Source organism: Nuphar pumila, chromosome 4 (genome assembly GCF_984573655.1).
Source record: "Nuphar pumila chromosome 4, dmNupPumi1.hap1.1, whole genome shotgun sequence".
Classification (NCBI taxonomy): domain Eukaryota; kingdom Viridiplantae; phylum Streptophyta; class Magnoliopsida; order Nymphaeales; family Nymphaeaceae; genus Nuphar; species Nuphar pumila.
In genome coordinates, this window is record NC_143252.1 from 136,417,249 (window position 1) to 136,443,724 (window position 26,476).

At 38.3% G+C, this 26,476-nt stretch overlaps 1 protein-coding gene across 3 annotated transcripts in view; it reads right to left on the reverse strand.

Annotated features, from left to right (window-relative positions):
• LOC149841209 (mitogen-activated protein kinase kinase kinase 1-like) overlaps positions 1 to 18,793 on the reverse strand; it is a 36,961-nt gene extending 18,168 nt beyond the window's left edge. For all 3 annotated transcript variants that reach the window (XR_016431431.1, XR_016431432.1, XM_090003684.1), the window contains exons 1-4: positions 17,515 to 18,793; positions 5,243 to 5,321; positions 5,066 to 5,128; positions 3,902 to 4,059 (exon numbers count right to left, since the gene is read on the reverse strand). Coding sequence is in view for 1 of the 3 variants with exons in the window: in XM_090003684.1 (XP_089859810.1) it covers positions 3,902 to 4,059; positions 5,066 to 5,128; positions 5,243 to 5,321; positions 17,515 to 18,410 (1,196 nt within the window). In the remaining 2 variants the exon portion in view is untranslated. The remainder of the gene's footprint in view (positions 1 to 3,901; positions 4,060 to 5,065; positions 5,129 to 5,242; positions 5,322 to 17,514) is intronic.
• Positions 18,794 to 26,476: the final 7,683 nt, after the last annotated feature.

Here is a 26,476-nt window from a genome sequence, read left to right on the forward strand (position 1 = left end):
ATATATATATATAATATGTATCACAGTTTAGGGGTATTTTGGTCTTTTGACCACTATAATAAGTGTCACCCCCTTTTGTTTTTTTATTGTTTTTATTTTATTGTATATTGTTGTATTCTTAGTTGTCAAAAGTTGCGCCTAGGCTCTGCCTAGGCTAGCTAGGCATAGGGTCATTGCCTAGACTCACAAGCCTAGGCAATAAGGCCCTATTTTTTTTACTTAGGTTGTCCAGGTCTGAGCTGCAAGGACATAGTTGTCATATTTTAAAAAAAAAAATCCTTTCTTTTTTCCTTTTTTTCTCTTCCTCCTGCCCCAAAAGCCTTCTTTTTTTATTCTCTCATTTTTTACCTTTTTTTTTCTTCCTCCTCCTTTCACTCCTCCACTTAGTTGTCAAAGCCGGAGCCTAAGCGCCACCTAGTTGTGGTAGTCTCTCGGTCTGATGCGCAGTTGCACACACATATATGTTTTGTGTAAATGTATATAATTGTATATATTAACATATCATAAACATATATTATAAATTTATAATATTTTGTGTTTATATTATATATATAATTATATATATACATATCTGTGTACTTAATTCATATATAATCTATAAGCATATGAGTTATCTATTTGACTATTTTTATGTAATATAATTGTTTTACCATGCTCGACAACATGTTACTATTTGTTTATTGCTTATTGTTGATTGATTTTATGTTGTATACATGTTTGTTACTATGTCACATGGGTGCGGGTGCAGGTGCGGGTGCGGGTGCGGGTGCGAGGATTCGGCACTTCCAAAAAACCCGGGTGCGGGGGTGCGACAGGGGCAAAAATGTAATATATATAAGGGGGTCCGGGGGTTCCCCCGACGCGGGTCGGGGGTCCAATTTTTTTTGCTGGTGTGTTTGTTTGAAGACTCGTTACCCACGTTCTGCTTGTTGTGTACTTTGAGGCAACAGGACAAAATTAATGAAACGAAAGGATTGGCAATCTGATCGACCCAGCCTGCTGCGTTCTGCTGACTGTCATGATTCAATCATGTCTGAAACTCCGTGGTCTTCACGAAAAAAAATATAAGCGCAAGGTTTGATGTGGTTTGTTGGAGAGAGAGTCTTCATGAAGCCTACGACCCCACTGCCACACCATAGGATTCTTAAAATTTCATTTTATATACAGTTGCACGACAGCTAAAAGAAATTTATTGGACTGGACATGTGGAAAAGAGAGGTCTACACAAGGCTACAGCTAGAGCACCCATCTCGTCAGGAGAACAGTGAATACTAATAGCCAGCAAGGCTACCACCATCATTATCATTTATTATGGAGAGAGAAAATCCTTTACGAAAAAGAAGGATCTGGATTGAAAAGGCTCTTCAATTTTAGATGGTTTTAAAAGTGCCCCTTTATAAAACAAGAGCAGCTGGCAAGCAATTTTTTTTTTTTAATTCTGCAGCCCATTTCATAGGGCAATTTTTTTTTAAAAAAAAAATCCAAAAAAAAGGACCTAAATGATCTTGGGTGCGGTCAACGCACCCAGAATCGGGTTGACCGCACTCGGTGCCGCACCCGCGTCGACGCGGGTGTGGCACCCTGCTAGCCGAATCCTTGTGACATAGGTTTGTTATTAATTTTAGTAATTTATTTTATATGTTTTTTTTGTGTTTTTTATTTGGGGTACCGCCTAGGCCTCACCTAATCTTTTTAGGGGCTCACTACCTAGCGCCTTTGACAACTAAGGTTGTATTGTCAATGACATTTTTGTCCTTAACAATACAACAGTATTATAGCTGTAGGGAGCTCCCAAGGGCTAGATTTCTAGCCACTAGGAAGCCCCCAACAGCAATTTCTTGAAGCATCTCACTCCCCCTTTTGTATATAAATATGGACCTTGAGTCCCTTGTAAAGCAATACATTTTGTGTGCATTTTAAGTGAAACAAATATTATTCTTTTATTGTTGTGTGTTAATCTAAGCCCCTAAGTGGGCTATTGCGCTTTTTGCTCTCTTTGTGGAATTTGTATTGGCCTCTTGTTTGAGGTGTGTGGAGAGTTCTTGATTTTAATACACTAGTACAGAAACGAAATATCGTGCCATGGGAGCAGTTACACTGAAGTTTCATGGATTTGTCACTTATTGACAAGTTTGCACCAAAAAATATCAAAAATCATTATTATACAATGATAACAAAAGTGTCATAGCCATATCCACAAATCTAGTTCAGCATGGCAAAATAAAACATGTAGAGATAGATCAACATTTTGTTTGAGAAAAAGTGAAGGATAAAAAGATTCAACAGTTGTTCATTTGAAGCAAAGACCAAGTGGTTTTAACCCATGCACAGTTTGAAGGGGCGTGTTAGAAATATCATTATTAAGTAATGGATCACCGATCTACATCCAATTCATGTATTTCAGTGTATGTAATGTATATTAAGCACAATCACAAATATCGGTATCGGCTATATCTCGACGAGGCTATTTCTCGGTATATTATAGGTTTAGTGATAAATTTCAAAAAAATCTCGGGGTTTAAAAAAATAAATATATATTTGACAAAAAAAGTAAGAAAGTATCATGTTTAGATAATAAAATACATATATAATAAAAGAAATAAGTGAAAATGCAAAATAAAGAAGAAAAACACATTTAATATTAGAAAATATATAAAAACAGTAACAATAATTAATAATATCATGATATTATCACGAGAATATCGTGATATTCTCATGATAATATCACAATATTATCAAATTGGCAATATTTTCAAAATATCACGATATTTTACCTATAATAGTGTTTGTTAAAAATACAGCGATAATATCGCGATATTTTGAAAATATCGCCAATATCTGTGATTGGTTTTAACTTTTAAGTTGTATAAGGGTATAGTTGTGAAATAGCACACGAGTCATATATATATATATATATAAGATTAGACACAGCTAGGGGTGGCAAAATCTGACACGACCCGCCAACCCGCTTCTTAGGCGGGTTCGGGATTGGCTTAAACGGGTTCGTGTCGTAAACGGGTCGACCAGTCTAACCCGTTTATTAAACGGGTCGGGTCCGTGTTAGGGGTATGCCAACCTGCCAACCCGGCTGACCCGTTTAATAAACGGGTTAGGCGGGCGGGTCAATCCATTTACCTGAACCCGACCCGACAACCCGTTTACCCGACCCGACCCGTTTATTAAACGAGTTAACTGTGTCGTGTTGGGTTACCCGTTTAATAAATGGGTCGGGTTCGTGTTTGCCACAGCCGACCCGTTTAATAAACGGGTCGGGTTCGTGTTGAGGCATGTTGACCTGCTTACACGACCCGCCAACCCGACCTGACCCGTTTATTAAACGAGTTAACCGTGTCGTGTCAGGTTACCCGTTTAATAAATGGGTCGGGTTCGTGTTTGCCACAGCCGACCCGTTTAATAAACGGGTCGGGTTCGTGTTGAGGTATGTTGACCCGCCGACACGACCCGCCAACCCGACCCGATTGCCACCCCTAGACACAGCCCTAGAGTTTTGGGTTGGACGTCTTTTGCCTCCAAGTCCTCTTGCTTTCTTTCTCTAACCCTTGCTTCCATAAATCGGAGCATGTTCTTGCATGGCACGCTTCCCAAGACAGTTCACAAAAGAAAACCTATAGGCCCTAGAAAAACCCAAAAAGGGAATCATAAAGAATGCTATGAAAAAAGGCCATACATGGCATTTTTTGTTGTCAGACCACCACATTGACTGATATAAGTGGACTTATAAATCATCTTGAACAGCACAGCACTTCTTCTAGTATCATTAAACAAAGGATGCACAAAATACATATGTCTGAATACATAGGCATTTGGAAGCTGAAATCACACAAGATATGTGAAATGAAACATGCTTCATAAATTTCAAAAGAAATACTTAGTATCTCACCTGTGTACTACATCCCTGTCATGCAAATAATTCAAGCCATTCAGGATCTGCCTTGTGTATACAGATACTTGAGAATCTCGAAGGTGATACTTTTGATAAAGTGATGCCAAAGACTTTTGTGTCACAAGTTCAAGGAATATATAAAGTTTATCATCGTCCTGTATAGAACATGTAATACAATTTAAACGCCATCAGCTACACAAATAAGGAAATAACATCTAGCCCCCTAGTCGGCTAATCCTTTTAATATCTTGGCTCGCCAACTAGCATTGACAAACAGGATTGTATTGAAAAATACAAATGCATCGCAGGATAAACAGGTTTGTATTGAAAAATACAAATGCATCGCAGGATAAACAGGTTTGTATTGAAAAATACAAATGCATGGTAGGATAAAAATGATTCAAATAGAAACACGATCATGTTTGCAAGCATTCATTTATTCATCTAATCTTATGACAGTAACGAATGGAGGAATAGAAGAAATTATGAATGCAAAAGAAGAGCATAGTATAAAGATTCAAATGACAACACTAGCAGATTCGCCAGAATTGATTTTATTAACTAAAGCAGGATTACCGTACTTAAAAGACATTGAACCAATTAGTGCAAGCTTTGAACTGCCCTTTGCAGGCTAACATCACTATCTATGATTCTATACCATTAACAACATCAAGCAGATTTCACTGTCCACCAATGTCATGCTAATCAACTTTTCCCAGTGGACAAAGCAGTTAAGGTGGAGGAGTTCTATAGCAGCAGACAGCAGGATTTAGAATTTTCAGTTTTCATATAAAATGACCCATTCACAGAATTAACTTACTCCCAAGGATGCCCACGATCCACCAGAAGTATACAGACGAAGCTTCTTCTTAAAATTTTTCTTTCATTCTCATAAGTCACTTTGTAACCATCCGTATGATAGAACAAAGGAATTGGTATTCTTTTATCAGACACAATCTTCTTGATTTTAAGTACTTCAGTAAGTTATCTAGCATTTACCAGTTATTTTTGTGCTAATGCCATAGAAATTATCCTCTGAGTAGCACAACATTGACTAAAGAGTAGCAGCTTGGGCATTGAGACAAAGTATGAATATTCAAGATATAATGAAACATGAAACAAATAAGTAGAACTAATCAAATACAGAAAAAGAGGCTATACCTTGTCAGTACCAAGATACTGAACAATGTTCTCATGTTCAAACTGACTGAGCAGAGCAATTTCCTGAAGGCCAGCAAGTTGCAAGTAGTAATCAGAGGAACACTTTCCTTTTCAACTGAGGAACATAGTGCACATGCTCAAACAAGATGCGAATGTTGGTAGTCTGAGTTCACTTACATGTTCAAGCTGAGTAAGTTGGTCCTTGCTTCCTAGACCAAGCAGAGAGATTTCCTTTACCGCAAAGAAAAACCCATAACTGAAAAAGATGCAGACTTTATAAGAATAAACAGTGTCATATAATATGTATTCTCGTTTTTCTCTCTTTTGAAACAGCCAAATCAAAATGTCATTTAAAGAAAAAAATAACATTCTTGGATCAAGTAACATCCTTGTCAAGAAGGATATTCATGAAGCAGCAGAAAACTAAGAAAACTCTTAACAGTTCATGAAATCAATTGCATGAGCCTCTTTCTTCGATTCATAAAGTACCCAAGCACCAAACCAGCACACAGTCATCATTACTTTTTTTTTGTTGACTAATTTCTTCACAAGCAAAGGAAGTAGAAATTAAATAGCGCATGGTTCACGTTATCATCACTGCAACAAGCCTATCAGAAGTTAAACTAAACATGATAGATCAGGTTATCATCAGGCCTATGTTACCATAAGACACTTTGTATCAAGGTGGAAAGTATTGTATCGTAACCGTATTGGTCGGGCCCAAATAAGATATGTACCGTATCGTAAAAAATAATAAAATTTGAAAAAAAATAAAAATTCTAAAAACAGAAAAAAATAGCAAAAAATCTAAAAAATCATAACATACGAAACAATGATGAAATGCACAAAATGCAATCATAAAATTACACATGAAGCATTTATGTCTCTATGAGCTGCATAAGACATCATCAAACATCAACTATCTAACAAGAACAATGCAAAATATTAAATATCTTGCAATTAAGAACATGCCACAAGACTCATACTTTCATATTGCATAAACAAAAATATTATGGCAATAGTTGCATACGATTTTCAATCGGTTTTCACTCATTACTTGAGTGTCTCATTGTCATGTCGGATCATCTGATGTCGTCTTTGTTGGAGAAGTGTGGAGCCTGATTTCTACGTTGATATAAATCTTTAATTTTCACGGTTTGGAGAGTAGCTTTGTAATTTTACTCATAATAAAGATTTTTTACCTTAACCCAATTGCTTGAGTAGAAAAAATGGTGGAAATGCACTTTTTTTTTACCTTAACCCACTTCTTTGGGTGAAAAATGGTGAAAATGCACTCTTACTTTACGAAATCACGAAAGCTCTCTCTCTGTCGGTAAGATTAGTCTCCAAAACAGTCTCACTGTTCCTAGGGTGCGTGGAAAGCTCTCCAGTATGTTCTATACGAATGAGGGTTTTGACCCTCAAAAGCTCTTTAAAACCGAAAACCATAAAAGCACGGTTTTGCCCATTTTTAAGTCTGCAGGCATCGTATCGTACGATACGATATGAAACAGCACTATAAAATATGATACGGTATCATACCATACATGTGATACACCTACGATACACACCCGTATGATTCGTATCGATCTCTTGCATCGATACGATATGTATCGTACCGTATCATATGATCGATCTCTATCATCGATATGATACGGACAACATTGCTTCATATCACGTCAGTTACCTTTTTTCTCTTTTTTACTGCCACACATTTATTTTTGGGTAAATTCCTGATATGGTGCCACCTTTTACCTGTAATTCCATGTTAGATACAACCTTTTCTGAAATTCCTGGTACAGTCCTAGGTTTTGGGTGACAATGGCCAAATAAGGATTTATTTTAACTTATCTTTACCTTCACCTAGCTAACCTGAGTTAAATATTTTAAAATGTCAAAAATACCCTTCTACTTTATTCTCGACTAGTTAACTTAAGCTAGATATTTTTAAATACTTTAGTTAAATATATTTATACTGAATTTGACCCAAATATGGATATATGCTATGTAAAAGTAAAACAAAAAAATATGAGTAAGATCAATTTTGGACTTGGGTTGGAACTCGGATCCATGTTGGTTATTCATAAGTATAGCAACTTTTAAAGGTGGATGGATGTAAGTTCATAACATGTAAAAAGAAAAATCATGTATTTTTAGTGAATAAGGGTAGAATAAGAATTTTAAAACACATTAAAGCATTTTCCACTGTTATGTTTGAGGGAGGTTAACTCAAGGTCCTTATTTGACCATTGTCAGGAAAACTTAGTAATCAGGAACTTAGAAAGGTGATACATGACAGAATTTCAGGTAAAAGGTGAAAAAAGAAAAGGAAACAGTTTAATGGAAAACAGAACACAACACGCTGGGATGGCAAGTTGTTGACCTCTAGGAAGAAAATACAAGCGACTAGAGAATAAGATGGACAGATATGAGTACCTGAACTGACATTGGTCGACAAGACTCATAATAGTTCCAGGATTGTTTTCCTAGAAATACAATTGCACAAATTTTCATGAGATAGTACCTATATTTTCTTTTTAAACAGGAAAAGCTGAATACAGAAATGAGGACAAATAAGACTATCCAGCATAGACGGGTATCTACATGTGATTTTGAAATGGTTTTGTTAATTGATTATTAATCACTCCTGCCACTATTAAGGCATTAAAAAGGGTTCTTGGAGAATATCACAATGAAAACATGTTTAAATGAAATTAAATACATAAATCAAACTATTATTTGGTTATTTACTAGTTTATATTGTTCTCCATAATATTCATGTGTGCATAAGCTGCTAAATAATTGTACTTAATGCATAAGGCACAAAAATTTACATTCTAAGAGCAATAACTTTACCTTCACATTATATATCTTCTACAAAACCTTTTATTCTCTCTTTAATGCCTAATAATGCTGTTATTATATGCAGTAAATTTCAGTAGTTCTATCTATGTAGCATATAAAAATCTCTTGTTACAATTCCCCTTGTTTCTTGAATTCCTAAGATTGCCATTTGTTAACATGTATATACCCATTAGGGGTATTTTTAGTCATTTTCTGTTTGTAATAGACGGCCTAGTGGAGGCTGTTTTGTAAATTTATTTTTATTTTTATTTTTATTTTTATTTTTATTTTTATTTTTATTTTTATTTTTATTTTTTTTACTTTTACTATCGTGGTATAAAACCCATGAGTCATACTATGAAACTTTGGGAGAGGGTGATTGAGTCTAGGTTGAGGAAGGTTGTCATGATATCGGAGAATCAATTTGGTTTTATGCCTGGAAGATCAACTATGGAAGCTATACATCTTCTTAGACAACTTATTGAAAGATATAGAGAGAGGAACAAAGATTTGCATATGGTTTTTATTGATTTAGAGAAGGCATACGATAGAGTACCTAGGGACGTTCTCTGGTGGACAATGATGAAGAAAGGTGTTTCTCTCAAGTACATTAGTATAATTAAAGATATGTATAAAGGAGTAGTAACCAATGTCCGCACTTGTGGAAGGGTGACAACCAATTACCCGATAACGGTTGGGTTACATCAAGGATCTGCTTTAAGCCCTTTCCTATTTGCAATAGTGATGGATGAGCTTACGAGATCAATTCAAGAAAATGTACCGTGGTGTATGTTGTTTGCTGATGATATTGTTTTGATTGATGAGTCTAGAGCTGGGGTTAATGCTAAGTTAGAATTATGGAGACAGACATTGGAAGCTAGAGGTTTTAAGTTGAGTAAGAGTAAGACTGAATATATGGAATGTCGGTTTAGTAAGCAACGAAGTAGTGATGGGAGTGTAGTGAAGCTTGGTGAGCAAGATATACCGGTGAATGATTATTTCAAATATTTGGGATCCATCATTCAAAAGTATGGAGAAATTGATGGAGATGTAAATCATAGGATAAAGGTTGGGTGGATGAAATGGAAAAGTGCTACTGGAGTGCTGTGCGATCGTAGAATGCCATTGCGGTTGAAGGGAAAGTTTTATAGGACGACTATTAGACCCGCTTTACTATATGGTACGGAATGTTGGGCTGCCAAGAGACATCATATTCAAAAAATGAGTGTAGCTGAGATGCGGATGCTTAGATGGATGTGTGGAAATACAATAAAAGATAAGATTCGGAACGAAGAGATACGTAAGAAGGTAGGTGTTGCACCCATTGAAAATAAGATGCGAGAGAATCGTTTACGGTGGTTTGGACATATTCGGCGAAGGCCTAATGATGCTCCAGTTAGAAGGTTGGAGAAATGGGAAAATATATTAGTTAAAAGAGGTCGGGGTAGGCCTAGGAAGACTTGGATGGAGATGATAGGAAAGGATATGAATGCTTTGAACCTCACCGAGGACATGGCGTTGGATAGAAATGATTGGAGGAAAAGGATTCATGTGGAAGACCCAAAATGAATTTCTTTTTTGGTTCATATCGCTGACCCCAATTGTTTTGGGATGAAGGCGTAGTTGTTGTTGTTGTTGTTGTATTAGGTAGCTGTTGGGACAGTCCAACTAGCCGTTGGGGCTAGTCAAACGACTAGTTGGACTAGCCCTTGTGCCCCCTCTTTGTGTATATAAGGGGATCTTCCCCATTGTAAATGATATGCTTTGCTAAGCATATTTGTGCTAATACAAACCTATGTTTTTTACTTTGTTGCTCTATAAGTGTTTGTGTTTGTGTATCTCCATTGTGAGATTGTATTAGGCCCATAAGTAGCCCTTTGCTTGTGTTCGTGTATCTCCATTAGGAGATTGTATTTGACCCATTAGTGGTCCTTTTGTATTTGTGCATTCCTGTAGCCCTTAGAGGCAAGCATTGTATTCTTTTTTGTTTCATTACACTATTATGATACTTCATCACTACGAGTAGCACTGTGAAGCATATTCACAAATGACTGACTTTGAATTGTATTAGACTTTATTGGTAAGAAATTCAAATTAAGTTTTTCTCAAAATCTTAAATTTTCAGCAATATTTGAGAATCTCACATTAAGTTGCCAAGATCCAAAAAGAAATTTACATGGCTTAACTAAAAGAGAAAACTGTCTATTTTCTATACAATTTAAAAGTTTTTGCACATAACAACATTTTCACCATATTTTGATGGGATCTTGTCAACTTAATTTTGAAAGGAAATTCTCAATTTTAATTTACACAGCTCGTTCAATGCTACTGGGATTCTTCCAAAGGAAAAGGATTGCCCAAGAATCTTATAAAACAATCCTTTCTAGAGAGAAAACCCCAAGAACCATGATTTTTTACTATGCTATAAAGCATGGGAAATAAAAATGTGATCCCAAACCAATGAATCCAAACACATTAAAATGTTGCACCTTAAAATTCGCATAGAGGATAATAAGAAATCCTCACCTGATGTTGGCAACTCTCAGTTACTTTCTTTGATTCCAATAAAAACATAAAAAAAACATATTATCATGTTGGATATTTCATTGTTTTACGGGTTTAAAGTAACAAATATCACAAGATTATACTTTTAATACAATTTTATTTTCATTTTTTAAAGAATGAAAAAATAACACTCCAATAAAAAGTAAACCTCCCTGTGTGTTTTTTACACAACCCAAAGCTAAATGTTTTTTTTTATGCTTGGGAAGGGATTTTGCATCTACCACGTCAGATGTCCCCTTCAGGGATGATAATTCAGTCCTGCTGACTTTTCCATTATTTCATTTATTCCCCCTATGTCTGCACTTATACAACCATTGAATACTTCAACAAGTTCACACCACTCATCTTCTTTGATGTGCAGAAATTAGTAGTTTTGGCTTTTCATGCTCATCTGTTCTATGGAAACCCACTTCACCCATCATCTTGGGCATGGAATTGAACAATTACCTTGTTGGTTCCACTTCAACAGCAAAAAGATCATAGCACCCATATGGAGTTTCCATACACGAATTCCGGACCTTCTTTCTTCTGCTATCATTGTGTATATGTGATTTTAAGCTTGCTAGCAGCTTAACATGGCAGTAAAAGCAGTCTGCCAAAGAAGAGGCAGATAATTCTTGTAATGAAAAGAGGCGGAAGCACCAATAGAGCAAAAGTCACTCGTTAAGAGTGACTACAAGAGCCAAGAACACAAACACCAAATGTGCACACACAAAACTCACAAATATAGGAAATGACTTAAAGTCATAAGTTGGATTTATAGAAGAAAGGAAGAGAAGGGTGTAAAAACCCATACATTTACAAGGGGGAACCTCCTCTTTAAATAGAGGAGGGAAGCACTAAAGAGGACCCATAAAGGGGGCTCCCTTCTAGTCGTTGGGAGCCCCAACGGTCATAAATATGACTGTTGGGGCCCCAACGACTAGATGGGTGGGGCCCCTTTATGATTCCAAAAAGCAAAAAGAAGAAATAAAAAAGGAAAAAGAAAAAAGGGAAAAAGAAAAAAAAGTGAAAAAGAAAAAGGTACATTAGGGAATTACCAAAATACCTCTATCGGGTTTTTGGTTTATACAAAACAGAAAAAGAAAATATAATTATGTATATATACATATATACATATATATACTTATATATATATACTAATGTATATATATATATATATAAGTATATGTATATATATATTTATATATACATAATTTAACACGCCCCCTCAAACTTTACGGGGAGAAGACCGAAAGTTTGCCAAGAAGAAACATGAATCGTGGAGTTGGGAGCGCCTTGGTGAAGAAGTCAGCTAGTTGATACTCTGAAGTGACATGTGGCAATGTGATGGTTCCTTTGAGATATTCGTCTCGAACATAATGACAATCCATTTCGATATGTTTGGTCCGCTCATGAAAAGTGTGATTGCTGGCAATGTAAATTGCACTCTTGTTATCACAACAGAGCTTTGTGGGAGTGGAAATGTTAACGCCCATGTCACTAAGAAGACTTCTGAGCCACACAATCTCCATAGTTGTCATTGCCATAGCCCGATATTCAGCTTCAGTAGATGATAAGGAGACCTTCTGCTGCTTCTTGCATCTCCACGAGATGAGAGATTCACCTAAAAAAATGCAAAGACCCGTAATTGAGATCCGATCATTGGGATTTCCTCCCCAGTAAAAGCAGTTAATTCAAGAAATGAGGAAGAGGATAAGAAGAGTCCCTTGGAGATGGTATTTTTGATATATCGCACAATTCTCATTACGGCCGCCATATGAACCGTAGTAGGAGCGTGCTGAAATTGGCTCGCTGCATGAACCGCATGAGCTATATCTGGACGTGTGATGGATAGATAGGTGAGGGATCCAATTAATTGGCGGTAGGGGGTTGGATCTTCAAGAAGAACACCATCTTCAAGTCTTAGTTTCGCATTGATAACTTCAGGGGTCTCCACTTTCTTTTCATCAGATATTCCTGACTTGGTACAAATTTCCGCAGCTAACTTCATTTGAGATAAGATGTACCCTCGTGCTGAATAGGCCACTTCAATTCCTAAAAAATATCTCAAATAACCAAGGTCAGACATATCAAAAGTATCTTTTAATATAGACTTAACATCATTTACTCCCTTTTTGTCATTCTCAGTGATGATCATATCATCAACATACAGTAGAAGCATAATAATGGAGTCACCTGTTCTTTTGACAAAAAGAGCAGTGTCAGTATAACAAGAAGAAAAACCTAAATTGATTAATACAGTACTCAACCTGTCATACCAAGCTTTAGGAGCTTGCTTAAGTCCATATAAAGTCTTTTTTAATTTTAAAATTTTTCCATTTAAATTCATACCTGGAGGTGGTTCCATATAAACTTCTTCATTTAAATTACCATTCAAGAAAGCATTTTTAACATCAAGTTGAAAGATGGGCCATTTTTTGACAGAAGCTATAGCAATAAGGGCTCGAACACTAGTCATTCGAGCAACCGGGGCAAAAGTTTCATCATAGTCTACCCCATACTCTTGGGCATAACCTTTGGCTACCAACCTAGCCTTATATATTTCCAATGAACCATCACTCTTAGTTTTTACTTTAAACACCCATCTACATCCAATGGGTTTCTTGCCATTAGGAGGATCAATGACTTCCCAAGTTTGTGCCTTTTTAAGGGCATCAAGTTCAAGCTCCATAGCTTCATTCCAATGATCATATTGTTTAGCATCATTGTAATGTGATGGTTCATGAAATGAGTGAAGAGCAAGAAGACATGCTCGATAATTAGGGGAAAAAGAGTCATAAGAAACAAATCTATTTGGAATCTTAGGAATGCGATTTGATCTTCTTTGAGAGGTTTCTTCTATCGACTCATTTTCAGAAAATCTTTCAAGGGCACATGGAGGATTTCTTTCATTCCTTCTAGAGTAGACTTGCATTTGTCTTGAAGCATTCTCTTCTAAGTTTTGATCATTATTTGGATGTTCAACAAGATCTTCAAGAGGTTCATTAAGATCAATATGATCATCTATGATGTTTTCTTGAGGTAACAAGTCAAATAAAAAGGAATAGTCAATATTTTCATTTGGTTGATGCGAAAAACCATTTTCTTCTTCGAGGAATGTGACATCTTTTGAGATATAAAGTTTATTATTAAGGATGTCAAAACATCGATATCCTTTTTGTTTTTTGCCATATCCCAAAAAAATACATTCAATAGCTCTAGGAGAAAGTTTATCATTTTTGCGAGTTAAAACAAAGCATTTACATCCAAAAATTCTTAATCTTTTATAATCGGGAGACATATTGTAAAGTTTTTCAAATGGAGAAAGATTTTTCAAAGAGGATGAAGGGATTCTATTGATGAGATATGTTGAAGTTAGAACTGCTTCGGCCCAAAAGGATTTTGGGATATTTTTTGAAATCAATAATGTTCTTGTAGTTTCTATTATGTGCCTATGCTTTCTTTCCGCAAGACCATTTTGTTGCGGAGTGTTGGGACAAGAACGTTGATGATAAATTCCATTTTCTTTTAAGTAAGTTTGAAAATCATTAGACATATATTGACCTCCCGAATCGGACCTAAGAATAGATAGATTTCCCAAAAATTGATTTTTAACCATAGCATGAAATTCTTTAAAGAACGAAAAGACTTCAGATTTGCGACTTAAGAAGTATATCCATGTAAATCTAGTGAAGTCATCAATAAATACCACATAATACGAAAAGCCTCCTTTAGATAAAATAGGGGAAGGTCCCCACACATCGGAATGAACAAGTTCAAATGGCCGAGTGGCAAAATAACTTCTTTGAGGAAACGGAATAGCCTTAGATTTCCCAAAAATGCAATCTTTACAAGTCATGTGATTGTCTTTACAAGTATTGTTCAAAAAAGGGAAAAGAGACATTTTACAAAATTTGGATGACCAAGTCTCTCATGCCAAATTCCAATACTTTTATCTTTAACAAGATTGCAAGATGACTTAGATGGAAGCGTCAAAAAGTCCATAAAATAGAGATCACCCCTTCTATGGCCTTGCCCAATCAGCTTCCCTGACTGGAGATCCTGCACGATGCAATCTTTAGGTGAGAAAGAGACTTGGCATCCATGGTCGGTGATTTGGGAAACGAAAAAAAGATTTAAATTAATTTTTGGAACAACTCTTACTTTACGAACAAAGAAATTCTGAGAATTTTTGAAGTCAAGTGTTCCAATACTTTCAATTTTTAAAGACGTTCCATCGGCCGTTGAGACATAGGAGGACATAGGTTCGGAAAAAATATTGGAAAGGGAGTTTTTATGAGATGTCATATGGAAAGAAGCACCAGAGTCTAGTATCCACATACCTGGAGGTGATGAAGAGTAGGTGATTGCGGCTCCGGATGTTGAAGGAGAAGACTTGAGAAGGTGTTGGAGAACTTCAGAGATATGATTAAGAGTTTCTTTGATATCTCCTTCTTGGGTACTTCCTTCTTTGGAGAACTTTCTCCAACCGCGGCAACCTTTCCTTTAAGCTTAGGACAAACCGGTCTAATGTGTCCCGGTTCATTACAATAGTGGCATATGATTCCCTTTCTAGGCCCATTGATATTTTTGTTAAAGTGGGGAGGTCTATATGCTTTAACATTAGAACCGGGCCTATTAACGGCCAAAACCTCATCATTCCTAATGCTCAAGCCAAGTCGAGTTTCTTCTTGACATACCTCGGCAAGAGCATCTTCAATAGGTAGGGCTTTGCTTCTATGGAGAAGAGATGCCCTCACTTGTTCAAATTCCAGGCGAAGTTCATGAAGGAATTGAAAAAAGTGCTCCTTTTCAATTTGTTTTCTTCTTAGTTCAATGTCTTGTGGAGCAACCCATTTGGGCTCAAGAAGGGCAAGCTCATCCCAAAGAGGAGTTAGAGAGCTAAAATAGTCCCGGACACTCATATCCATTTGTTTGGTGGAACGAATTTTTTCTTGGCAAAAGAATTGCCGAGCAAGATCCTTTTGGGTATACATACCCTTAAGAAAAAACCAAGCCTCATTGGCTCTTCTAAACTTGGCAATATTGGCACAATTTTTAAGATCTACGTTGTTCATAAACCATGCCAAGATTTTGGCATGGTTACTTTCTCAATCCTCGATTTTGGATTGATGTTCATTAATGGCTTTGATGCGCTCATCGCCATCTAAAGCCTTTTCAACTTCATTTTCAATTTTGGTAAGAACAAGAGAGGGTTCGGGAGTAGTCCCCATAACAAAACCCCAAAGTTTCTTACCTCTTAGATGATTTTCCATAGCGGAGGCCCACATGAGATAGTTGGACCCATTTAGCTTGAAAGAGAGCTCCACTTTAGAGTCACGTTCCATCGGCACCAAATATACTTCCTTTCTTCAAAACTTTGAGAGGCACGCTTTCCAAGATGTCAAAAGAGAAGCCCAATCACCAACCGAGCTTTGATACCATGTAATGAAAAGAGGCGGAAGCACCAATAGAGCAAAAGTCACTCGTTAAGAGTGACTACAAGAGCCAAGAACACAAACACCAAATGTGCACACACAAAACTCACAAATATAGGAAATGACTTAAAGTCATAAGTTGGATTTATTGAAGAAAGGAAGAGAAGGGTGTAAAAACCCATACATTTACAAGGGGGAACCTCCTCTTTAAATAGAGGAGGGAAGCACTAAAGAGGACCCATAAAGGGGGCTCCCTTCTAGTCGTTGGGAGCCCCAACGGTCATAAATATGACTGTTGGGGCCCCAACGACTAGATGGGTGGGGCCCCTTTATGATTCCAAAAAGCAAAAAGAAGAAATAAAAAAGGAAAAAGAAAAAAGGGAAAAAGAGAAAAAAGTGAAAAAGAAAAAGGTACATTAGGGAATTACCAAAATACCCCTATTGGGTTTTTGGTTTATACAAAACAGAAAAAGAAAATATAATTATGTATATATACATATATACGTATATATACTTATATATATATACTAATGTATATATATATAAGTATATGTATATATATTTTTATATATACATAATTTAACAAATTCTATCTGAGAGATTTCTCCACAAGCATATTAGCCATCCTGTTGTGTCTCTTTCAAGTTTCAACAACTTTTGTTAATGTTACATTGGGAAACAGGATGAACCACTCGTGGCTCAGGTCATAAACAGTTCGTTCAAAATCGTGAAATAGGCTTGACAAGCTGAACACGAACAATGAGTGTTCAACTTGGCTCATCTCGCATAAGCCCCTTAACCAGTAACAAAAATATTTTACATATATTTTACACCGTAGAGTATACATAGTTGAAGTGTTTGGCTGGAAAGCAATAAGCTAGAAACGAAATCCTATTGCTATATCTTTGAAATAATGTATTTATTTTGTAAAATGAGTTATTTTGAGATTGACTCAATAGGTTCAGGATTCAATTTCTATTTTCTTTTTATTTAAAAAAATTAGCTTTTTTTTGTTAATGAGCGAGCTCAAGCTCAGCTCATTTAACTCAGGCTTGCCATGAGCTCAAGCTCACTCGGCTCACCACAAGAACGATCTGAGCTTGAACACCCTCTATTCAGTTTGTTCAACTCGTTTACCAGCCATAGTTACATCCCAGATATAGTTCACAGAGCATCATAAAACAATGCAGAATTCAGTTTATTCCTTCTGTCCGCACAAATGCAATAGATTAGAGAATCAAAAAAATATTTATACTCTCCCATAAACGAAATATACTGACTCAATGATCCACTAATCTAGATAACCAGTGCTATCACACCCTAAGGCCTAAATTCGTCTCAAAGAACCAAGCTGTCCTGCAGGGAATGAATTTATAGTAGTTCAATTACCCGCAGACAAATTCCAAGGGTAATAATGCTAAGCTCTAAACAGACAATGAGAATCCTATTAGACGCTTTCCCCATCTAGCGCAACAACTAATTCTCCCCAATTTTGCATAACCCAATCAAGAAAAAAATCAAATACAATTTTCACTCCAAACAAAAACGATAAGAAAAAGAAACCATTATTGATTCAATGAATTATCTCCTCATAGCTTAAAGATCGGAAGAACCACTTACTTGCTGATCCCTTCGTATACCGTCCCAAATGATCCTCTCCCAAGAATCCCTCCCCGCTGCCACGACTTGATCTGTCTCCTGAATCTCCCATTTGGGGATATAAAAAACATCGATGACTCCGTTGTCGTGCTAGATGAATCGTCGTCATTCGAGGTCGAGAACGAGCAGCAGGCTGTGATGGCCCCACTGTTGCCCGGCGCTTCCTCCCTCTCCTCTTCCGCTTCGGTCTCGGACAAATCCCTGACCTCATCCTTCCCCCTGTAACCATTATCAGACGCGAACCGGCTGGTGGTACCCAACGTGGAGAAGCCCTTACCCCGCATCAAAGGTGCCGGCGCGAGCACCGGCGGCCTGAACCCTCTGATCCCGTTCTCCGTCCGTGATCCCCGGGCTGAAACCCGCACCTCATGCGCTGGAGCCGCCTCTCCCCCGCTTTCCGACACCCCATCGCTCCCATTCGCAAGCCTAGGCTTCTCCACCTCCGCCGGCTTCCGGCCGGTTGTTTCCTGCCGGATGCCGTTCCCCGCCGTTTGGAGGCACGAGATCGGCAGCAGATCAAACGACAACCGCACCTTCATCGCCAACCATGCGTCGACGGCGATGCCGAAATCGTCTGGGCCGGCGATCCCGATCTTTTCGTAGATCTCTTCCAACTTGCCGTCGACGACCCGGAAGCTGGTGACGATGGCCGCTGCGTCGGAAGGGCGCGGGTCGAGGGACCGGGCGGGGGAGGAGGCCGGCGAGGGCGAGGGCGGATCGTAGTCGATGTCCTTAGCGGCGTTCTGCCGCTCCAGGCGGTGGGGCTTCCGTCGGCGCCGGCTGCTCGATTCCGCCGGAGTGGACGAGCTGCCCGCCCCCTCCTTGGTCCTATGCCCTCCGAAGAGCCGCGAAATCATGGAGTGATGGTACGTCCATCAACCGACCGTACGATGGGCAGAGCCAATTTCAATCAACCCATCAAATTTAATCCGGAACGGCAAAACGGCGAAGGAAAGAGCCAAGAAAGAGACCCGATACGTGCAGAAATTCGATGGAAACAACAGAATTAGACTTTAAGCAAATTTCACCGCCAGCTGAAAGAGAAAAGACGGGGAAAAAACATAAAAAATAACCAGAAAAGGAAAAAGGCAGGAAGCAAGAAAAGAAATCCCGATGGAAGGAAGGAGGAAGGAAATGGACGATGGGAATTGGGGGTGGTAGGATCCAGTTGGAGTGTTCCTCTGCGCTGACTCAATACCTTTTCTATGATAATGACAGGAAAGAAAATCTCTACTCAAAAGTTTTTAGACGATGATGTAGTTGCGTGAAATTGGAGAGTGGCAGGCCCCACCCAGTAAGAAACTCTGTACAGTGTGTAACTGTGGGCCTTCTCTAACCTCATGGTGCTCCTCTATCGCTAGACCCCTTTGAGGACGCGTTTGCAGCTCTCTCTCTCAAAGGGAAACGGAGAAGACATCTCTCTCTCTCTCTCTCTCTCTCTCTCTCTCTCTCTCTCTCTCTCTCTCTCTGGACAAGTACGTAAGCTGGTAAACGAGCCGAACGAACTTTACTCAGCTCCCTTACTAGGGGATTGAGTCTGTGACTCGACTCATGTTCGTGTTTAGCAAAGCCGAACTCGGCTCATCCTAAACAAGATAAGCCAAATGCAAGCTGTAAAAACATTTAAATGTTTTATATATATATATATGCTAACGAAGGTAAGAAACTAATGACCTAAAAACTATCTAATCAATCTCTGCATGGTTTGTTTGTTAAAGATCAAGTTGGTCTTTTTCCGATGTAAAAATATGATTTTTTGAGTTTTAAAATTTTGACACATTTTGGACTGTTGATTTTTTTACCTCTTTAAAAACCTAATTACTTGTCATAATGACATGATTCAAAACAAGTTTTCTATTAAACAAATTATGCCGATCACACTTATAACATTTAATCTATAAAAAATTTAAAATTTATGAACAAAAGAGTAATTTCTAATTAGTTGTAAATTACATTGATTAATAACTAGCATTTACATATATACATATATGCGAGCTCTTTGAGCCAAGCCAAACGCCTTGTATTTGGGCTCAACAAACTGACTAACATTACAAGTTAACTGGCAAGTGTGCGCTGGCACATTTGGAAGTAGAAAAGACGTAGGAAAAGTGATACAAAATGAAAATTTTGTAGCATTTTTTTTACTATTCTAAACAAGAGAAAATTATATTTTTCTCCATAGAAAACATTTCTCCAAATGTTCCTTATCAAGGGAAAATGGTAAGGTTCACTCCCCACCAGCCATCTCACCACCACTCACCATCTAACTATGACAACTATAATCATCACCATCTATCTTACCATCACCATCACCCACCTCTTGAAAAAATTGTTCTTCCCACGATGATTTTCTACTATCCATCATCATCATCCATCTCACCACTATCACTATCATCAACCATCACCTACCTCCCGAAAAAGCTCCGCACCACCACCCATGTTGATTTTTCAATATCACCATCCATCCAACCACTAGGGATGGCAGTGGACCGGGGCGGGGGCAGGGGACAAGGTCTCCACCCCCTCCCCATTTCAAAATCCAAACCTCCATCTCCGCCTCCATCCTCGCATGAGGATGGATTTTAACTTGCATCCCCGTTTCATGTACTCCATCCCCGGTCCAAACGGGGGTAAGGCGGGTTCCTGTTTCCCCTTGGTATATAGTCATCCTCGAAGAATTAGGGACGGGGCAAGGCAGGGATTGAGACGGAGACGGGGTCGGGCGAGGGAAAGCGTAAGTCCATCCCCGCACAGGGATAGATTTTAACCTTCATCCCCACCTCCATCCCTGTTTCATGCCTTCACCCTCGGTCCAAACGGGGCGGGGCCCCGTTGTCCTCCGATCCACTGCCATCCCCACTCACTATCACCCACTTCCCGAAAAACAACCCTTCCTACCACCAATCACCACCATCCATAACCACCCACCATCAATCACCATCATCCATCAACACCATCCATTACCACCCACATCAAAAAAAATAGTGCTAGAGAAGTTCCACCTCCACCTCACAATGATTTTTCAATACCATGCATCTCACCACCACCATCACCATCACCCACCTCCCAAAAAAACTGTTTTAGAGAAGCTTCACCACCACCCCTTCTCATTTTTTAAAAAATTTCTATCTTATTTTTCTCATACTACCCAAACAAGTGAAAATGTTTCATTTTAGAAAAAATATCAATTCAAAACTTTTCATAGAAAAAAAAATCTTTTGCTATGAGAGTTTTTACTTGCTTCCAAATGTGCCCAGGCCAAAGCTGGGCGTACTCCATGGTGGGCAAGAAAACCTAAGGCTTTTACACCAAGAAACTCATGAGTGAATGTGATGGTTATCCATGATTCTCGAAAAATATTAATAATAAAGAAAAAACCTCATAATTGTGGGTTCCAACAACATTCTAAATCCTATCAAAGCCAATAACCAATGACAATCCGATTTAAAGAAACAAAAAGAGTACAAGTAGGGGTGTCAATGGGTTGGGTTTGACCCGTACCAAACCCTCTAGGGTTAGAATTTAAGGATAAATAAAATCCAGGTCATATATGATTAATATCTACAGTTGGGTATGTAATACCCAAAAAATTTGAGGCTTTTCTTGAATTTTTGGCTTGAATTATTATGTCATAAACTATAAATTCTAAATTTTAGCTAGAACTACACTAAAGGGATTTGTAGGGTTAGTTGAAAATTTTAAAAAGTAAAAAAATATATATAACCCTACAGACCTACAATTTTTAGAATTTTGAAATATATTTTTGATAAAATTCAGATTTAGCCTTGAGAGAATGAATTAAAATAAATGATTTTAAATGTTTAAAACTTTAAAAAATTATTAATGAATTGTAACTAGCAGTGAAATTAATTAAATTACATGTATTAACATTTCAAGTGAATTACAAATTCATTTATATAACATTTCAATTTAATTTAAAATAAATTTAACTTGAATTTCATAGAATGAATTTCAAAAATTAACTAAGATTTATAAAATTGTAGGAGTCCATAGGTGGGTCAACTCATCCTCTATAGCATCCTAATTCAAAGTTTAATTAATAAAAACAAAAATAAACTTGAAGATAAAGTTAAAATCAAACTTACCACAAAACAAAGTAAAGGTTTGGAAAAGTCAAAAGTTATTGTTTTCAAATAATTAACCCCATAAGGGGTGGCGCCAACTTTGGAACCCTTTAGAAGGGGCTGAACCATGGAGAGAAGAAACGAAAGAAAAAAAATTAAAAAGTCAACTTGTTTGCCAAGCAATCAAGTTGCCGATTAAAAAAATTAGAAAGAGAGGGGTCGATCTACCCCCCTCCCTATATATATATATATATATATATATATATATAAAAGAAAGAGCTTAGGAGAAAAAAAAGAACAAAAGAAAGTAAAAAACCATGACATTTAGAAACAAACCATGGGTTAGATCAAAGGCTAGGAATGAATCCATCCCTTGACCACCCCCTAACAAGCCTATAAAACTATGGAGGGGCTCACGCCTCCCCCACCCCCCCACCCCTATTTTGAACCCTTGAGAATTTTCCTAAGAATTCCCTTCTTCCCCAATTCCCTACCTCTTCTCCTCTTTCTATCCCTTTTTCAGACCAAATCCCATGTTGTTTTCTCTCTTGGGTCTACAAGAGAGAAATTCACATGATTGAAGGGAGGCTTAAGGAGAGCCCATTCGAGGTTGTAGTATGTGTGGACCGGTCCGTACATACAAAAAAATCAAGCTACACGCATAGGATCGAGTTTTTCAAATAGGTAGGTTGATTTATACTTTGCTTGCGAAACAGAATTCGTAACATAAATTCCATTAATTTTTCATAAGCATAGATCTTAAATCAAACCTAACATATGTGGGTTTGGCTTAGAGCTATCAAAATATAGAAAAAAATGGGTTTTCAAGAAAAAACTCTTTTCAAAATATATTTTTCCCCAAAAATCAGCTTCACAAAAAATAAACCGTAAATTTTCAAAATACGTAAATTAGGCTATAATTTTTATGTAAATTTCAATTTGGGTCAGTAGTGTATGATGTTGTAGATATCCTGTAAAAAAATGAAGAATTTCTATGGTTGAAATTTTTAGTTTTTGTGAATTGTCTTATCAGTTTTTTTTTTTAAATTAGTAAATTTAGCAAAACCCATGAAATTCGTAATTAAGTCCATGTAATATTTGATTGTAATTGCTAGAATACGTGCATGAGTATATTTTATGATTTTTTAATATATTTTTTTAAATTTTTATTTGTATAGAAAATCCATGTTTTATTTATTTAATAGTGTATTTTACCAAAATTAATTCTGAGGAATTAAGCTATACGCAAGGCGGGTCTATTTTTTCAGCCAAACGGCCAGGAAAAAAAGGTTTATCTATTTTAGAGTATAATAGCCTAATATATGTACTTTTATCTAGAATTTTAATTTAAATTATATCAAAACAATACGAATGTATGGATTTGGGTGACTCAGTTTGACCCCACCCGAATGCATAGACCCGGTATGATAGCTTTTTTGCCAGATATTTGACCAGTAAATGCTCATAACTCTCTCGGTTAAAAGAAATTTGATGAGTGATTTATTGCGTTGGAAAGTTAACAAAATTTCACACTCACTGTAATGCCCCAAAAGTTTAACTTGAGACAAGAAGATTTGAATGAAATTTTCTTCAAAAATCAGAGTTTACAGCTAAGATTTTTAGTGATACCAGAAGTTTTCAAAAAAAAAAGCACAAGTTGATTCTTCTGAGCACGTTAGCCAAAAGATCTAGCAAAACCCACTTCTTAACTAAGCTTAGCAGTGAACAAAAAGATAGAAAGATTTTTATCGGTAAAAGGGTTTTGTCTGTATAGAACAGTGGGGTCATCCACCCGTAACAACCAAAAGTACAAAACCCGAAGCGAAGTAGCCAAAACACCGACAAGAAAGGTGAGGCTTTGATCAAGTAGCATTGCATCGGCGCCTGTAAGGAGAGCTTACCTGTCACCTACACCCAAAAAAATGGGGTCAGTTCTGTAAAAACTGGTAGGTGCGCAAAAAGAATAAGGAGAACAACAATTAATCTAAAACATGTTGATAACTGAGCAGATAGAACCTTATGATAGAAACTGGTGCAACAGGCAGAAAGCAAGAGAATAACCAAAAACTATAGCAAGCTATCATAAGTATCATCATGAGTACAACCAGGCTAATATTACAGTGATAACAGATCTAACTGTAAGCAGTTGCAATATGACTAACCATGCATACTTTTTAACCATCGCAAGTAGCAAACTAGTAGCAAGGTAAAACATGCAATCAAGCTAAAGAGCAAAAAACTGTTGTAACATCACCAAGGTGCCAATCTAATAATACTATGAGCATGTTATATTGTGTTCTGATTATTAACTGACCATTATGGGTACGCACAATGTATGAAACGTAGAAACAGCTGAGATCGATTCAGGTGTTCATTATGCTATGTATTTTATTATACCCCGAATGACTGACTGACTCACTCATAAGGGGACGACCAGTGGCCAAGAGAGTATGTCCTTAAAGGCAAACAGGGCCTAAGGATGCATCCAACTTCTGCAGCAGTGTCGGGCGACTACCACCTAGGATACTTATGGTAGCCTCCATTTTCCTACCTCCGATGACTGGGAAAAACCGAACCTTTGCTCAAAATAGACATTATTGGTTTGTCCATTGGAGTTTTTGTACCATCCATCCTCTCCCTTGATGAACCACCCCGAACAAGTACAACGAAGAGTTTTTCATCATCATCGCCTAGTTCTACATGCCCTGGTCTATTCGACTCACTCGAGCATCTTGCCTGTGAAGGCGCATGATTATAATTTAGTGAATGTCCATAATTATGCTTTATTGCATACCATGAGTTTTTCTCACCTCGTGCTACTCATCGTAGTATCACACGACATCATTGCCAATGGATGTGACTACAATGATAGCCAAGGGCCACAAGGAGGCACCCAAAAAAAACTCAACCTTGTCAGCATTCTTGAGAGAAACCTGAGTAATAGAAATAATGGCATAATCGCAAATTACATGGCACACACAAGAAATAAAGCAGTAAGAGCGTAAAACAAGCATGTCGAGAATAAAGCCAAGGCGCATAAAGCGCGGAGCAACAGAAATGTAAAGTCCTGAAAAGTAAATAGCAAAGGCGCATAAAGCATGGGGCAACAGAAAGATAAAGTATTGAAAAGTAAATAACCAAGGCGCATAAAGCGCAATGCAACAGAAAAGTAAAGTGTTGAAAAGTAAATAACCATGGCGTATAAAGTGCAGGTTAACATAAAAGTAAAACGCTGAAAAGTAAATAGGACAAGGATCGTAAAACTGCGTCCTTGAGTTAAAAGGCAGAAAATCAAGCCTAGGCACATAAAGTGCGGCGGCAACAGAAAGTAAAGTGCTGACAAGATAAAGAGGACAAGGGACACGAAACTGCATCCTTGAGTTCAAGAACATACATATATAACTTATATGTATACGCATATAATCGTCCTCTTCTTCGATTATCTTTTCTTTAGTTTTAGTTTTGTTCATTCAAGGTCCTTTTACGCAACTTTGCCCTACCTTGGGAGGTTGCGAGTTACTAAACGTCTGCGGGCGTAAGTGTGAACGCACTCGGGCTACGGGACACGAGTATGCTCCGTCGTGCAACCTGTAAGCGCAAAAGAAAGGTCAGCGTGAAAGCCAAAGTCAGAAAACGGGTACGGCAACATCTGCAATGGTGCTGGACCACCCAGACAGGAGCACCCTAAGAGAAGGCAATGGAGGGAGCACGATGAGGAGGACAGGAGAAGCATAGCCCCTGTCAACAAGAAAAGAGGGACAGTTGGAACGAAGCCCCCTGTCGACACAGCAGACGACAGGGGGCTCTGCCCCCTGACAGCAAACAAAGAGTGACAGGAAAAATAGACTCCCTTGTCGAACATAGCAGGTGGCAGGGGGCTCCGCCCCCTACCGGTAAACAAACGAGGGACAGAGGGAATGGAGCCCCCTGTCGACAACGCAGATGGCAGAGGGATCCACCCTCTGCCGACAAACAAACAAGGGACAGAGGGAACAAAGTCCCCTATCGACACAACAGATGGCAGGGGGCTTCGCCCTCTTGCCGGCAACCAGAAGAGGGACAAAGGGAATGGAGTCCCCCTGTGGACACAACGAACCGGCAGGGGGGTCCGTCCCCCTGTCGGTAAGAGAAAGGGGAACAGGGGGAACGGAGTCCCCCTGTCGACACAACGAGCAACGAAGGAGAGGGGTTTTACTTGGGAGCTACCGATGATGACTCAGGTGTCACTAGCAGACGCAGAGGGAAAAAGGTGTCTTTGAAGACGTCGGCCGAGCCTGTCAGAACGGAAGGTGGAGGCGGTGGGAAGTTGGCGCCCACGCAGCAAAGAAAGGAAGAAGGTGGTGGCCGGCGGCTTCTGTCGTCGATGCTCGCTCAGAGGGTGAGATGACTGGCAGCTTCGGTCGCCGGCAACAGTGGTTACGGAAGATTGAGAGGAGATGGAAGAAGTAAAGAGGAGAGAGAAAGGATGAGGGCATTTGCCCCTCGCCCGAGGCACCTATGCCTTTTTAAAAAGCACAGGCTTCTTGAATCATCGAGAAGCTGGGTTCGGGCCGGGCTCAGATTCGGGTCTAGCTTGGATTCGACACCACAAACCGACCTAGGCATGTGTCTGACACATGCCTAGCGCGTGTCCAATACGTGTCAGACTCGTTTAAGTGGATTTTACATCTTTCTCTCCTTAAAAGAATTTCGTCCAAGAAATTTTATTGCAATCAAAGTTAGGAATACAATTCAGGGTATTTTTCCTTGATATCAACCTCGGGTTCCCAAGTACATTCGTCAATGCCATGGTGTTGCCATCGAACCTTTACAAAAGGTATCGTCCTTGATCTCGTCAC